At 40.7% G+C, this 16,069-nt stretch overlaps 1 protein-coding gene across 2 annotated transcripts in view; it reads right to left on the reverse strand.

The window, feature by feature from the left end:
• The window catches only part of svep1 (sushi, von Willebrand factor type A, EGF and pentraxin domain containing 1), a 115,438-nt gene that overhangs the window by 45,469 nt on the left and 53,900 nt on the right, over positions 1-16,069 (reverse strand). For both annotated transcript variants that reach the window (XM_085451060.1, XM_085451059.1), the window contains exon 6: positions 912-1,070. In XM_085451060.1, coding sequence (XP_085307186.1) covers positions 912-1,070 — 159 coding nt within the window. The remainder of the gene's footprint in view (positions 1-911; positions 1,071-16,069) is intronic.

Raw genomic sequence — 16,069 nt, forward strand, 5'->3', positions numbered from 1 at the left:
AACTTCCTCCTGTCAGAATTGTTTTATTTTTTATTTTTAAAAAGGCAGAAAAAGGCTTCCGTAGGAAAACGGGTTGGCTAATATGGGAAAAAACTGATAAGAACATCGGGAGGACAAACAGATGATCTGAAAAAATGCAGGAATGAGACACAGGCAGAAGAATAAAAACAGGAAGTAAACCAACAATAAAAAGTCCCACTGGAACATGAAAAGTAATTAAAGCATGATGCAGAGAGAGGAGAACACAGAAGGCTCAGGATGACATTTTATTTAAAACACACTGAAAACTCATACACAACACAGGTTTCATGATATCTAGTTTGTAGACAAATAAGATAGGATAGACTTTGTCCCTGAGAGCATATTCATCCTCTGCACCAAGGGATCAGATCAAATCTTTTAGATGAAACCTGGTGCGATCACATTGGGGTTCGTACCCTCCAATATCCCCTTGTGATGCTTTGAAACAAACAGATAAATGTTTTGCCTTCTTGTTTTTGAAGCTTCACTCACACACACAACTTACTGCAGTTTTATATTGTATCATTAAAGCTCAGTGAATCTATCATAATCTGCGGTTCGCCTATGCAGATTAAGCAAAACATTCAAAACAATTGTAATACAAGAATATTCAAATAATAGATGGTCTTGTAATAGAAGCTCTGGTTCAGGTGGGCTGAACAGGAAGAGTGCAAGTGGGGATTTTTGCATGTGAATATTTTTGCTCATGCAAACAGCTTAATTAAAAACACTGTTCTTAAAGCTAGAAAACACTAAAAACACTGTGTAACTCTCAATATTCAGATCAGCAGGACTAAAGTATTAAAGCTTTTAGAAAGGCAACACAGAAGAGACCATCATCCTGTTTCACACGTATCCACTTGCTTATTTAACGCATCGGATGCTTTTACCTTGGCAGGCCATGCCCATTGGCTTATAGCCCGGCTTGCAGACACAGTCGTCGGGGGAGGTGCTGCCAGGCTGGGAGGTGTGCTGGGCGTCAGGGCAGGGCAGGCAGGTGCTCACACCTCCCGGTGTTCCCTCTGGTTTATAAGTTCCAGGTGGGCATGCTGTTAAGATGAGAGATACTGCAGTTAAAAAACAAATCCCTTCTTAATTTAAACACAAGTAAGACACAAAGAGACATCTGGTAGGAAAAGCTGGACGGGCGTGTACAAAATGAAAGTTTTGCTGAAATGAAAAACTGTCTGACGACTGCAAGACATCGAAAAGCTTCACGGACAGAAGTGAAAAATAGCTTCGCAGATTTATGAGCAGACTTTAATCATTTTCATGTCTGGACATGTAGCAGTGGAAAATCTGGCAAATATGACAAAATGATTCTTCTGGCAAGGTAAAAAAGAAGAGTCCAGCTCAAAGTTAATTATTCCAGGCAGGGAAAACTTTTGTGGCACTGAACACCATCTTTATTACAAAGAAATGCAACAATCAAAGAAAGCTTTATGAGCATCTAAACCCAGTTATGCACATGGGAAACATTAGAAAATCCTTTTTGATCACCTGCACTCATTCACAGGATGCAGTGTGTTTCCTATTAGCATCACCTGAGTCGGATCAGGTCACAGCACGCTGTGAGGCTGAATGAGGAGGAGGGGGTGGGGTCGAATGAACCTCGTTAAACCTTCTTTTATTCATAGATCAACTTCTGAAAACGGGTGCAGTGAAAATGAATCAAAATAAAGCTACTTTCTCATTTGGGTTGTAATAAAGAGCAGATTACCTGATCAATGACATAATTCACTGATGTAATCTGCAATGACCTCATAAGTCTCTGATGTTTAACTGCTTGGAATTACCTCTAAAAATCAGATTATGATTATTTGAATTATGCTGTTACTGGGGACAAGGGCTCTTACCAGCTGTTATCTTGGTACTTTCTCACAAACGATTATTTGAGCCAGCAATTCCCATAATTCACTGTGATTACTGGTGTATTTTGCAGTAGACCAAATGAAATGTTTTGTTTTTGTTCCTCTGTATCCACTGTGATGGAAGCTGTAGTCATGTGATCCTTGAAGATCTTTTCAGTTATTTAAGATTGTACACAATTTACCATCACGTCCTCTGGTAGAGTCAGGAAAACGCTCCCAGGATTACCTGCAGAAGTAACACTAACTAACTCTTGTAAAATCGAACCAGGTAGACCTTGAAGTCGGGCTCAGCCACAGTCCCACAGATCAGCTGATCTCAGTGCCAGACCACATTAGCTGATGGCTCACCCTTCTCTACATCAGAACAGCAAATCTCTTACAACGCACAGATCTAATTGGTTTATTACCATTAATCCCAACCCTACACTACAACAATATAAATATTTGCTCTTAAAAAAAAGATCTCTGACGTCTAAACAACAAGCTGACAAAAAAGTAACTGAAATGTTTCAAAAACTCTTTATATTTTTAACAAAATATCGAAATATTTTTGAGTTGTCAGTCTCCAAAACACAGGGTTAGGGGGAAAACACAGATGATTATTTCCCTCATGGTTACATCACTGCTCCCAAATTGTCTGCTTAATGTCTGAAGCACTAATTTTAACCTGAATAATTTTATTGTATCAGATTCTTAATAAATATATTTAAAACAATACCGTCATGTCATGTGCTGGTTTCATATCAAATATGTGTTGAGACAGAGGTTCAGTGATTGGTTGGCAACCATGCGGCAACCATCAGTTGCTAGGGAAAAAATGTGTCCCAGACTGGTTGGCAAGTGGTTGTGGAAGGTTGCTGCACTGAAAAGCTCCTTGTGTTAGCTTTGGTCACCAGCAGTTCACCTGTAGTTTGTAACACCAACTTGGACTTTCCAACCTTTGCCAATTACTCGCTAAGCGGCAGTAAAGATGTGAAGAGTGCGATCTGGAAACAAAGACCATTCACTTTCAGAGTAAAAGCTGTACTTTTGACAAGTATTGGCAATAATAAGACACGGGTTTCACTTTGGAGGTGAACGCTCTCCTTTTCCGGTATGCATGGCTCCGTTTCAAGTGTCACTACCGCTCAGTGTTACCTAGCCAGTGTTTTCAGACAATTTTCGCATCTACACAAATTATGGGTGATTACGGCAATCTGGTAGCAACTAAAGCAATGACTAGGAGGCTTTTGATGCACCACTCTCTTTGCGACTGACTTCACCCAGCAACCACTCGCCATCTAGTTGGAGAAGACCCCGTCCCCTAGCACTGACTCACCTCTGGGCCTGTGTAAATGAGGACTACAGCGGTCCTGACTAAACTATGATCATCATCGACAACCCCACATAATCAAACCCACATTTCCAGGAATTACTTATGACTTATGAATAACTCTTAGTGTTTAAGTGAGATTGCGGTTACAAGCTGAAAGAGTCGCAAAGATTCATATTGAGAAAGGACCAAAATATTGGAGTTAATTTGTTAATATAACAGTTGTCATTTCATTCCTGGCTGCTGCACCGTTACAAATGTCACGGTCTATTCAAGCGCTTCCAAGAGTTGTTTGCATTAATTGGAAAAACAAATCCACAACGCTGACGACAGCCAAATCACAACAGGCTCCAGAGAGGAGGGAGTTTCAGACGGTTTAATTTGGTGCCGTGTGTTTAAAACGAGAAAAATCATAAAGTCTCTAGATCCACACCCACACACATCGTTTAAACACGTTTAATACATTTTTTAAAAGTACATCCACGTGGGATATCTGATGGGATTGAAAACCCTTTAATGTTAGCACCAAGACTAATTATGAGCTTTAGTACTATTTTAAATAGAAATGACAGCAGTGGGAGCAGTAACGAGGTCTCCGGCTTTGTTAAAGAGAGACATTTAGCGAGCAGGTTTAATTATAAAGTGCAACAGAGAATCGACAGTACTAATATTCTTCACAACTCATTTACTCGCTGCTAAGCCAGAGGCCAGGTGTGACTTTCCACTGCTGAGCCAGTGCCAGCCTGGCCTGTCCCGACACTCGCTCCCTCCTCCTCGGCTGCTGCAGGTCAGCCAGGAGATGTTAACCGACTGTAAAGCAGGCACCGGCTGCTGGCACTGAAACGCACCCAGTAACCCACATCAAAACACACACACTCAAAGAAAAACCATGTGGCATACCTGCCCTGGTGCAGACAGCATGGGTCTGCTGCTCTCGCTTGATAACAAAAGCAGCTGATGCGTCTTCTCCTCAGTGTGTTTTTGAAACTCCGAGGAGGCATCTTACATAAGACGTAACGACAGCTGAAAGTGTCCTCTCTGTGCGAGTCCTCGGGAATCTGTTTTACGGCTTCATTTAAGGTTTACAGGAAGCCTAGTTAGTTTTAATGTGAATAATAATTCACCCAGTGTGCAACAGTGGAAATACTGTATCTGAAAAATATAAAATTTCAGTTCCTGGCAGGATGCATGTGCTGGCAGGTAGAAGTGCAGACACATACATGATGACTGTACACACACACACACACACACACACACACACACACACACACACACACACACACACACACACACACACACACACACAGTGTATAAGAGGAAAGGATATATGATGAAAGAACAAGCAGCTGTGACTCCTAAATAAAATGCTTTAAAAAATGGAAAGTTAACACACAGAAAACTTTGCGAACTTCCTTTAAAATGCATCAGAGCTCCAAAAGGCAGACCCCATATGGATACTAATTGTATTTGGATCCTGCTGAATTGCACAGCAGTCAAAAATCTCATTTTGGGTCCGTCTGCTTATTGCCTATGGCTGTGAAGTAAACTCTGGTGCACTGTACCCTTCATTTAGAGAGGAAGTGAACCGTCAGCAGCCAGATGACCATGAAACAGAAAGATCCCGCTGTGTTGGGACTGGGCTGTAACCATGTGGAGGGACGGCAGCTGGTCAAAGAAAACTAGTGTACCCAGTAATGATCTAAGGAAGGAGAAGGGACGGTCTCTGATCTGAGGCTGCTTATTTGAAGTTAGAGCAATGTTTGACTAATAATGAAGAGAAATACCCAGTAATAATATATGCATTTAAAACGAGCAGCTGTCTAAGTCTAATGGTGTCATGGTGCACAAGGGAGAAATATTACTTTAATAAAGGACGTTGTGAGACAGCCAAACACATTACAAGAAAACAGGCAGATAAGATAAAGAGCCTTTATCGAAATGGATGCGTGTTTTCCCAACGAAACACGTCTCCTTTATCTTTCTGTAAAGTGGAGGCCGACTTTGATTCTCTCAGCCGCTGACGTGACCTGTCTGCTCCACCCAAAACTAAACAAAAACTATGAGTAGACGGGCGATGAACTGATTCTACAACTGTACCGAAAACTAAAGTCATAGACCTCAATGTTTATAAAAGGATTTAAACACATCTGTTTTAGGTCAATTCTACTTCCACAATCCTGTTGTAGTAAAAATTCACTAGAGCAACAAAAGTGTGTTAAATAATCTGCAACCTCTGGGGCAGAGACACGAATCCAGCGCAAAAGAGCAGTTCCTCCAAAGGCCAAAAAACAAGACCTTCAGGTTAAACCACAAACAGAATGAACAGAGATGCTGTGACATCATCGATTGGTTTCTGAAGGCCTGTTTTGATGCATCACGATCAGCGTATTCACTGTTGATTCATTTTGAAAGATTGTGGTGAGGCGGGGCAAATCTGACTGTAAAGCCACTTGTTCAACGGCCAGACACTTTTCAATTCAAGTGGTCAGAGAGTGACTATCATGGGTACAGGATAGCTCTCCTTTTTGAAACATGGCATGACCAGGATTTATTAAAAAAAACCCACAATCCAGCAGGAAACTCAGCCGACAGTGTTTACAGAAGTCAGAAAACCGTTAACCCCTGGACCTCTCTACAACTGGAAGTCTTTCTGCAATTAGCAGACGGTATAAAACATGGGCAAAGCTTCCAGATCAGAAAATTAAGCCAGTGCAGAAGTGCCTTCAACCTTCCTTCTACCTAAAGGTTTTAAGATCTTATGGTATCTGTGGAAAAGGACTTCCAGTCCTATTGAGGTTTCATAGACATATGACAACTAACCACTTTTTGTTAACTTTGAATGTGTGACAATCAGGGTAAAAATGTAAGATCAAGTAAATAAGGCTGTAGTTACACAAGGTTTAAACTTAGAGAGTGTTTAAACAAGAGAGGAAAGTTTGAAAATGTTCATGCCTGTCTGAGAAAAGAGTATAAAGTGTGTAGTGAGGGGTTATACAGCTTTATAACATCTATAATAATTGTAAAAAATAAAGCTACTTCACGGATTTCACCTATCGCGGGTTATTTTTAGAACTTAACACCCGCGATAAACGAGTGACCAGTGTATTACCCAACAGGTTGGCAAAAACTTCTGTGTGATTAGTTTAGTTTTTTCTCATCTCAGCATTTCATCCAGGTTGATAACAGCGTCTAGGAGGAGTTAGAGAACAGTAAGAAACAGGTTTTGGTTTCTACAGCTCACATAGTCCTCACAGCTCACCTGTTTACACTGTTGTAATACTTAAAGTTGTGCATTACTGGAGGCTGGTGGATGCTGACATAGTTCACTGGGTATCATGTTTGCAGTGCTTATTTGATAAAGTGATTATTTGATGAAGATAAGTGTGGCTTGTCTATGCTGTTTATTCTAAAAACTCTGTTCTTCTTTTGTTGTGTTTTGCATGTATATGTTAGCACTAATTAGCAGATGTGTCTGTATTAAATGGAAGATTTGCAAATTAAATCTGAAGGAATTCCTCACAAGCAAACTCTCTACATCTGCTTCCTGTAATGATCATAAAAACAACAACATGTTCCCCACTTTAGTAGAAACAGCCCTCATCACTGATATAGATCAGGGTCAAACTTTACTTCTGAAAACAAAAACTTCTAGCTTGTGAGAATTAACTGTCTAAAGCGTCGCTAACACATATTACAGGAAAGAATAAGAATACACTCTCTCAGCATTAAATATTAAGCTGAAAAGAAAATGACAAAACCAAGCACAGGCACGTTCATCTGTTAAAGTCTTCTCTCTTAATATGAAGTAAGTCATTTAAACTGGCAGACATGTCATGTCCGGGAGCCAAAGTTACTATCACACAAGAATCTTTTTTTTTTTTTTTGGTCTCAGGGGGAGAGACTGGGTTCGATTAGCCGGGCCTAAAAACAGACCGGGACGGAAACGATGAAAGGAGATCCAGAGGGAAAGCGAGAACATCTGCCTCCTCAGCCACAAGGACAAACAGGCAGAGAGGGAGAGCGGTTTTCATCTGAGAGATACATATTCTGCTTAGTCCAAAAAAATCCACAAACACATGCTTCAAAACACACAAGTTAATCCATACAGTACTTGTGCAGCCACTGCTTCCCACATGCTATTCTGAACATAAATCTTTTATGTTTTACAACAAACTGAAATAAGACTGTAGTCAACTTTGAAACAATCTGAAACCTCAAAAAAGTTGAGTCATGTCAGTCACTGTGGTTGCTAAGTCACTTGGCAACACACTTTTTAATTACTGACTGAAATTAGCACTGAAATACTCCAAGCTGGTATCAAACAGACAGCTGTTGATTTAGGTTCTTGGGTAGAGGTTTCGTGGTCCTCGTGGTTTCCTTTAGCTCTTAGTCATTCCTGGTGTTGGCCTAGGGCTGCTCAATTAATCGAATTTTAATCACGATTACGATCTGGGCTTTCAACGATCATTAAAAATGACTGAGCCGATTATTAGCCCCTCCCTCATTTATCCGCGACACCTTAAAGACCGGTCCGTGAAAATATTGTCGGGCATAAACCATCCGTGGCGCAAAAAAGGTTGGAGACCGCTGATTAAGAGGACCCGAGGGAAGCTCGGAAAGCTAAGCAGAAGTTATTTGGAGAGGAGAGTGACTGCCGTTGGTTGAAAAGAGAGGTAAAAAAAACTTCAGTGGTGTTGCACACTATTTTATATTATTTTTTAAAGTCATTATTCAATACATTGTTATTGTTAACCCTTTAAAGCCGGTCAGAGCAGCACGCTCTGTTTTGTGTAACTATTTTTAAATCCCTGTAGAACATGAACCGTGTAAGCTAGCGCAATAATTTGTTTTGCATATGAAACTTACATCTTATGCCATCAGCTTGTCCTCGGTCACGGTTTCCTTCCACATAAATTGCATAAAAAGCGCTTGCAGGAACAAAAACATAATATTCCAGAAACACGCTTTGCCGATCTGATCAGCTAAAAAGGACCCTCAGTTATATTTCTCACTGACTTTCTGTAATTTAAAAGCCTATACTGGTCATGTTTGACTTTTCTGAATAGTTTCTGGGATGCTTAGAACTCGAATTGCACTGCTGGAAATAGTTTATTTTGATGCACCTGCTGTTTTCTTTGCAAATTTGCATCATAGGATTGTTTTTGTTTTTCCTGCAGTATATAAAAATTGCTGTATCTCCAAAATAAAACTATGAAGACACTCAAAATAAACTTTTTTGTATTTAAAGTTTTGAGGGATAAACCTCTTAAATTTCTCCAAGTAGAAATATATGTTAAAAAACAAAAACAATTTTCAATTTTTTTGTAGTTTATTGCACTTTTTTGCAATTAATGTAGTTACTATGTACTTAATGCATACATATTATTAAAATATGGGCTATAACAGTTGTATAGCAACTTGAAATGCTCCCACAAATGGCACTACAACATGTAAAAAAATAATATAAGCTCTGGCGGACTTGGTTCTATGGTAGGTCTTAAAGGGTTAAATAAATATCGTCAAATAATCGAGATCTCAATTTCAGTGAAAATAATCGTGATTATCATTTTTGCCATAATCGAGCAGCCCTATGTTGGCCTTTATTTTTCACTTATCTTCATGTTTCAGTGAAAGCAAGCCATCTTTTGTTTTTTTCTTGCTTTATGTTTGTTTTCATGAATCTCGTTGTGATTTTCTGCTTTTCTATTTTTCCCTCCTTTGAGACTGGCTGTCCAGAGGCCTGTACTACAAAGCACAATTAATAGGTTAGCAAGCGATGTAGGGTTTAAGATCAGAGTTTTCTGCGTCTCTTGTTTTTACCTGGCTAAAATCACCATGGTAACTGATGCCCAGCATCAGGAGCTGGTTATGTTCAGATTCCCAGTTTGAAAGTTCCACAATTTTACTATTAATTTTATTTACTGCATGTTTTCTTTGATATAGATTTACCGCTGGTTGTTTTCTGTCCGCATCTTGTAAAGCAGTAGCTCACTAAAATGAAGCCCAGCTTTGAAATTACAGCAGTGCAGACTGTTTGTTGCATTGTCACTGAAATGTGCATGTATTCATTTGGTGATGGGGAAATGTATGAATGTGTTTATACTTGGTTCTAATCTGCTGGAATTGCAGCTACTTCAACAAAGAACACACAGAAAGAAATAGCTGTCACATTAGAAATAGAGAGTAGCAACAAGAGCACACTCAACAATAAAATAATTAACTGGAATTAAAGTGTTAATTTTATCATCGCTAAATCCCAATATTAACAAATTTCCTGTAGTATTAATTTGTCTTATTTGTAACATTGTTGCATTTTACTGTTATATTTTTAAATTCGTTTATCACGTTTTTGTCACCATCATCTAATAACATCTGTGTTTAGAGTAGGGGACACTCATAGGGATCATTTTCTGCCAAAGAAAAGATACTTGTTATCACTGTTTTAGGTTTTATTGAGCCAGCTAATGCTGACTAAAGAAAGCCTGGCTGTGTTGAGCTTTGTTTGTAGTACACTCCTCAGGTTACGTGTTAACCATAAGTTACCACAGTGATTTAGCCAACTAAAAATACAACCACTTTCACAACACAGAAAACTCTGACTTTAAACTCAACATAGCTCGGCAAGCCATTAATCTTGCTTTGCAACACACCCTTGGGGGTTTGCATTTGGTCAATAAATCCTCTGTTTACTTTGTCTGCCTTTGTGTCCTATATTTGGGCCCACAATATCCCCTGACAAGAAGCTTACATTAAAATACTAATTTCTTAAATGATACAAAAAAAGAACATTGTACTTTTCAGAGTAAGACAGTGAAAATGTCATTATGCGACTGGCACAAAAATCCACACACTGCAATGACAAGGCTCGCAGACAGAAAACTATGTGTGTCATATAAATTTTGGATTTAGGAAAAATAAATGTTGATGACACAATGGGTAGCTAACAAATCCAATAATAAAAGTGCAAAATAGTCCAGCCACCCTGTAATATTTGTGATGCTGTGACCCAATTCTGTGTCTGCCTTTTGTCCTCAGAGCAAAACAATAGGGACCAAGGAACTCCTGCAATACTGCAAACAGGCTGCCAAATCTGGACAGAGGCCTGGCCATTTGTGGTCAAAGGCCCTCTCACACGAGAAATGCTGTTAAATTGGAGCTGAAATTCCAGGGTTTCCACTGCAAAAACAATGTTCACATGCAAGGAAACTTCTCCTTCTTAGCCAAGGTTTCCCATACACACTTAAGAAGCATAAATAGACAATGGAAACAGACAATTAAAATATATAGTCTGGGCTACACAAACAGACACTCACATAAAACCCTGACAGGCACATGAAGGAATGCTTGAAAAGGTTCGAATATTTCACCTCAGGTAAGTGGTCCATGTATACATTGGAGAAGGCAGAATACCTGCATCTTGCACAGAAATGATCTGGACCACCAAGGAGGCTGAAACTGGTGGAACTTAACGATGTGAAGAACATAAACGACCAAAACACAAAGTGTTTACCCATGAAGGTAAGAAAGCTAAACACATTCAAAATTATTGGCAGATTAGTGACACATTCAGTTGCAAACTCCCCCATCAAAGCATTAAAATGGCCTCATTTACTTGGGGTTTAGTCCAAGGTAAACCTGACAGGTAAAACCGTCAGGATTTACTACAGAGGTGCGGTATAAATTCTGTGATTGAAAGGCATGAAGTTATTTTTGCAGCTGGCCTTACTGCACATGTGCTTGTGGAAGTTTAAGAGCTCTTCAGAGATGAGAGCACTTACAAGAATCACACAGTTGTTACTCAGGTTTTCTCTATATGGAAGATCATCGAGCATCAGGATACATGGTTGAATAACAGAAGAATTTGGGAATTCCTGTTGTACAACGAAGCTGTCATTTTCAAGTGCATCAACAACAGAGAAGTGATGCCAAGAAAAACAAGAGGAAATTACAAATACAAGGTCAACAAAAATCATTTCCTGGAGAAGTGGCCCTCAGAAAGATAACAGAACCCTTCTGGCTCTAATAAAACCACACTGTCGGCAGTTTATTATGAAGCACGGTGATTCCTGCAGCAGGTCCGAGACCTCACACGTGACGCCTCTCCTTTGCTTTTTGCCCTCATATGAACAGAAATCCAAAGCAAGATGTGTGGCGTGTCTGTGTTTCAGATGTTAAAGGTCACAGGAATTTTCCAACCTTAATACATGGGTCACCTGAAGCAGGAAAAGTTTGGGAATCCCATCTTCATGGATTGCCAGGAGGCTCTAAATCCCATCCCCAGAGTCTCGCTTAAGTCTGTTCTCCAGCTGGATTGCAGAGTGAGAAAGGAGGCTGGGGGCGAGATCTGGCTGTTGCACAGCTGTCCACCTACACAGCCTCCATCTGGGGGGAGAAGAGACCTCCACAGACCCCCAATCCCAAGAATGTGAAACTTCTACACGAGAGGAAACTAAGGAGAGGAAACCGAGGAAGTTCAGTGGCAGCCGCATGGCTGTTAGACTGCTTATTATTCAATCCTATTCTTAAAGGAGAGTGACTTCGCCACAATTGCTATGTATCTCTTATGGATTCCCAAGGACACAGAGACTGTCCTGCTTGCTTATTACAGACTGCAGCATCACTGGGAATCACTGGGAGAGAGACCCAAACCGCTTAACAACTGTGCAAACACAGGTTGGTCTCTGGTCTGCTGTTCCTGATTACAGATGTCAGTATGCTGAGAAATGTTGTGATAGCATGCCGCAGTATGATCTCAGTACACTTGGGACGACGTAGCACCGCACTCAGGATGTTAACACCAACATGTTTTCATATCCTTTTCAACTGTCACGTCACTGTTTCACCAAAAGGCGGTGTTATTGGACCTGCATGAGGACATACAGCACATACACATGCAAAAAACACACCAATGCAAACACACACATAAACTTGCCTCAAAGTTGGCGTTGGCGTTCCCCTGTTGGGTTTTGGAGTTAAAGGAGCAACTCACCTAGAGGATACATGCTCATACAGCATATGCAGCAGGGGACTGATTGTTTCTGAGTTGTTTTTTTCTAAAGGTATGTAGCTATTTTCACGCATGCACTGTGGCCATGTCTTTAACCTGCTCCATCCATCCATCCATCCATCCATCCATCCATCCACCTGAGACTGGCCCAGGGCCTCCTCCCTGTAGGACTTGTTCAAAAAACCTCACCTAGGAGGCATCCTTGTCAGATGCCTGAACCACTTCAACTTTCTCCTTTCGATGTGGAGGAGTAGCTCTGAGCCCCTCTCTGATGACTGAAATTTCATCCAATCTCTAAGCCCAGCCACCCTGCAAAGAAAGCTCATTTCCAGCGCTGCATCTGCAATCTCTTTCTTTCAGTCACTACCCAGAGCTCGTGACCACAGTTGAATGTAGGGATGTAGATCGACTAGTAAATCGACAGCTTTGCTTTTACACTCAGCTCTCTCTTCACTACGATGGACTGATGTAGTTGTGTTTTGTTTCTACCACCCTTCCCTCTGCTTTCCCATCTACTCTGTTGTCAAAAATATATCTTTAACAAAACAGTGTAATTGTGGGCCTGAATCGAGGGGTTTTACTGAGATAAGGTAGTTTATGTACATGAAGAAAATCTAAACTCTTGTACAAATCTCGCAGCAGCTGACTGCCTCCATCCTCAGCCTGCAACGCTTGGCAACATCGTGCATCCCTCTTCATCACCTCCCTCCAACTGGAGAGACTTCAGTCAACAGATTGCACACAAACATACATGCATACACCTAGTGAAGGCGTTGTTAAGTGTGAGGAAATAGGTGGGAGCTGAAAGAGCACTGGAGAAAATCCAGAGACAGATGAGGGTCACAGAAAGGGACAAACACGCTGGATTTGAAGAAGGGCAAAAAACTTTAAAAGCCACTGGAGAAAAGCTTTAAGATGCTAAAAGAGACATTCAGTCCAGTCTGAGAGGTGCATGATCCTCAGGGGGGCAAATTTCAGTTTAAGCTATGAGTGAGGGAGAGGTGGAAGTAAAAAGAAACTAGTTAAAGAGCAAAAAGTCAAGATAATAAAAAATAAAACCTTCAAGACAACTATAGTAAGAGTTAATATATGATTCATTACTGGCTATTATTGTTATGAATACAGTTTTTGATATATATGATTTCTGACTTTGCTGCTGTACCAAATTACTTACTTACTTACAATTTAACAGAAGTTTTTCATGGTCTGCTTAATACCACTCAGTAGCTCACTATTTCAAGTGGTGGCACATGAAAGTAACTGCAGAGAGGCACAGAGAGGGCAACATAAGAAGGGAATCTAGGTGAGTATGGGAAAAAACAAAACAGAACCTGATGGAGAGACGGTTAGAAGGAAGGAAGGAAGGATGGATGGTTGGGGACAAGTGTTAATAACACAGTGAGATTCTGCTTCGAACCACTGGCTGTTTCACGGCTCCTTGTTTTCCATGCTTTCCTGCAGAGGAGGATCCCATTAGCACTACTTTATAGCCTCTCTGCGTCCTCGCTCCTTCATCTTTGTCTCTTTTTTCCCTCTTCACACACGCTCAGAATGGCCTCGGTTTACAACACCGGCCGTGTCTACTTTACAACATCCCTGACCTAAAAAACACAGTAGCAGCAGTCATCAATTTAGGCTTTTTACAAACCTATGTGTCATTTAATGCAGACAGGAGGGGGGGAGAGGGTGGAGCGACTGCTGTAATATAGATGTCAGCACTACACGGTGATTTAGGACTTAAGTAAACAATCTTTAATGAGTGAAAACATTTGTAAAAGGCCTTTTTGTTTGGTTTTAAAAACCCAGCGTGTCAACGGAGTGATTGTACTTCCTAATAAGGTAGAGAGGAAGACGTGCACCAAAGTCGTTACAGTAGTGCTCGGCAGATCGATCCAAGTAACGGCAGTATCGATGCCAGCGCTGGCCCTGTATTTTCTTGGTATTGGCTCGATACCAAGTAAGTAAGTATTGCACAGTGCCTCTTTAGAGTTCATAAAGTGCAAATTTGGAGCCTATTCATTCAGTAGACATCTCTGCCACAGAGCTGCTAACAAGGCTAATAAAAACAATACAAGTTGTAAATAAAAAAAGAAAACCCAAAATAGCCATTAGTCAACATCACATTTGCTGCTGTCATGAATGAGTCTGGGATAAAACTTGTTTCTTTGCATTACTGCACCGCAGACCCCCAACCTCACCCACAGAGTAATGGCACAGAGCCAGTCGGGTCCTTCCTCAGTTCCTGAAAGCTCTCCGTCCACCCACCGCAGCAGACGCACAGCTCTGGGGTAACGAAGTGCCCTCCCTCACTTTCCACTCTCTGCTCACCAAAGAAAAACACAAACCTAAACTTTCATTCAGTTTAAGCAATTAAAGGGGAGCGGGGGACTCGAATCCCCCCAAAACCTTCCTTCCTTTCTCGTTCTCAGGAAATCTGAGGCATCTGCCACCAACCCCCTCACCCCACTCCACACCACCACCATAACTACACCAAACGGAGCCAGGATTCATGTTGAGCAACTCCACTTTCACCACAAAACATTAAGAAAGAAGGACTTGGACAGATGCAGACAAACTGAACAGAAGCAGACAGTCTGCTGTGGTTATTGATGCTGTGGGGATTAGGAGTTATACAGCAAGAGGAAACAGAGAGTCTTTATAAGAAAGCTTATGCAACATGTTGGAGGAGTTCACCGAAATTTGCTCCTCTGGTAGAAATTTACTTTTAAAAACATTTAAAGTGCAAACAATTCAGCAAACAGAGGACCAGTGTCAGTTACTGGAACAAAACTGGTGTGTGAAAGCTTTGAAATTACCAAGACTTCTGTATTGATCAGCTACAAAATCCAGTTTGACAAAAACACAGTTTGACTAAACTGATAACACACAGTTATTGAATTCACAGAGCAATCACTCAGAGCAGGCTGGAAAAATGTTAGGCGCTTGTACCGTCTCCCTAAGACGATTCCTAAAGTTGCTTATAAGACTTGCACAACAATTAGAAGGCGTTTTTCTCCATTTCTCCAATAAAACGGTTTCATTTTCATTCTTCTGGGATGTCTCGAGTGAACAGATCTCTTCAGGTCAAACCACAGCAGCTCAACTGAGTCAAGGTCAGGAATCTGACTTGGCAAACAACAAAAACAACAATTCTGCTGTGGCATCATTCAAACTCTCCTCAGCTTTGGGTCACAGACTGCTGCCCTGTAAATGTTCTTGATGCCATTTTGAATTCATTGCTCCCTCAACGACTGGAGGGCGTACAGGCCCCCGAAGCAAACACAGCAACCTCAAACCATGACGCTTAGGTTAACTTAGATTAAGATATGGCAGTGAGGTTTCAGTGTAGCTGTGCAATTGTGTTTTCTCCAAACATAGCATTTTCTATTTTTGGCAAAAAAAAAAGCTAAACTTTTGTCTCAAACATCTAGGAGGTATTTTAGAAAGTGGAAATGTGGTGCAATATTTGGAAAGTAGTGGTTTCTTCTGAGGTTTCCATTCACGTTTAGTGTTTTTCCACTTTAATAACACAAAAACATCGATTTTAGCAAACTGTAGGGATTTCAGCAGGTGCTTCTCTGTGAACCTCAAGGTCATTTATCTCTCTCAGTACTGCACTAAGTTCTCTTGGTGTGATTCTGAAAGATGCCCAGGAGCCAAATGCTTTTGCAGCCAGTGCAGTTTTGTGCATCTTCTAAGGTCATCAGTTCATCTGGATGTTGCGTTTTTAGTGGGTGAAACATTTCATCAATCATCCAAGTCACTTTTTCACTGTTTTTCTTAGATTCGATCTTCTAAGGTCCTGTGAAAGTTGTTTTGATCAACAGTGGTTCACAGGAAATAGTTTTTCTTGAGAAT

This window comes from Copadichromis virginalis, linkage group LG3 (assembly GCF_057382275.1).
Source record: "Copadichromis virginalis isolate Kocher_CV1m ecotype Utaka linkage group LG3, C_Virginalis_male_GT1.1, whole genome shotgun sequence".
Classification (NCBI taxonomy): Eukaryota; Metazoa; Chordata; class Actinopteri; order Cichliformes; family Cichlidae; genus Copadichromis; species Copadichromis virginalis.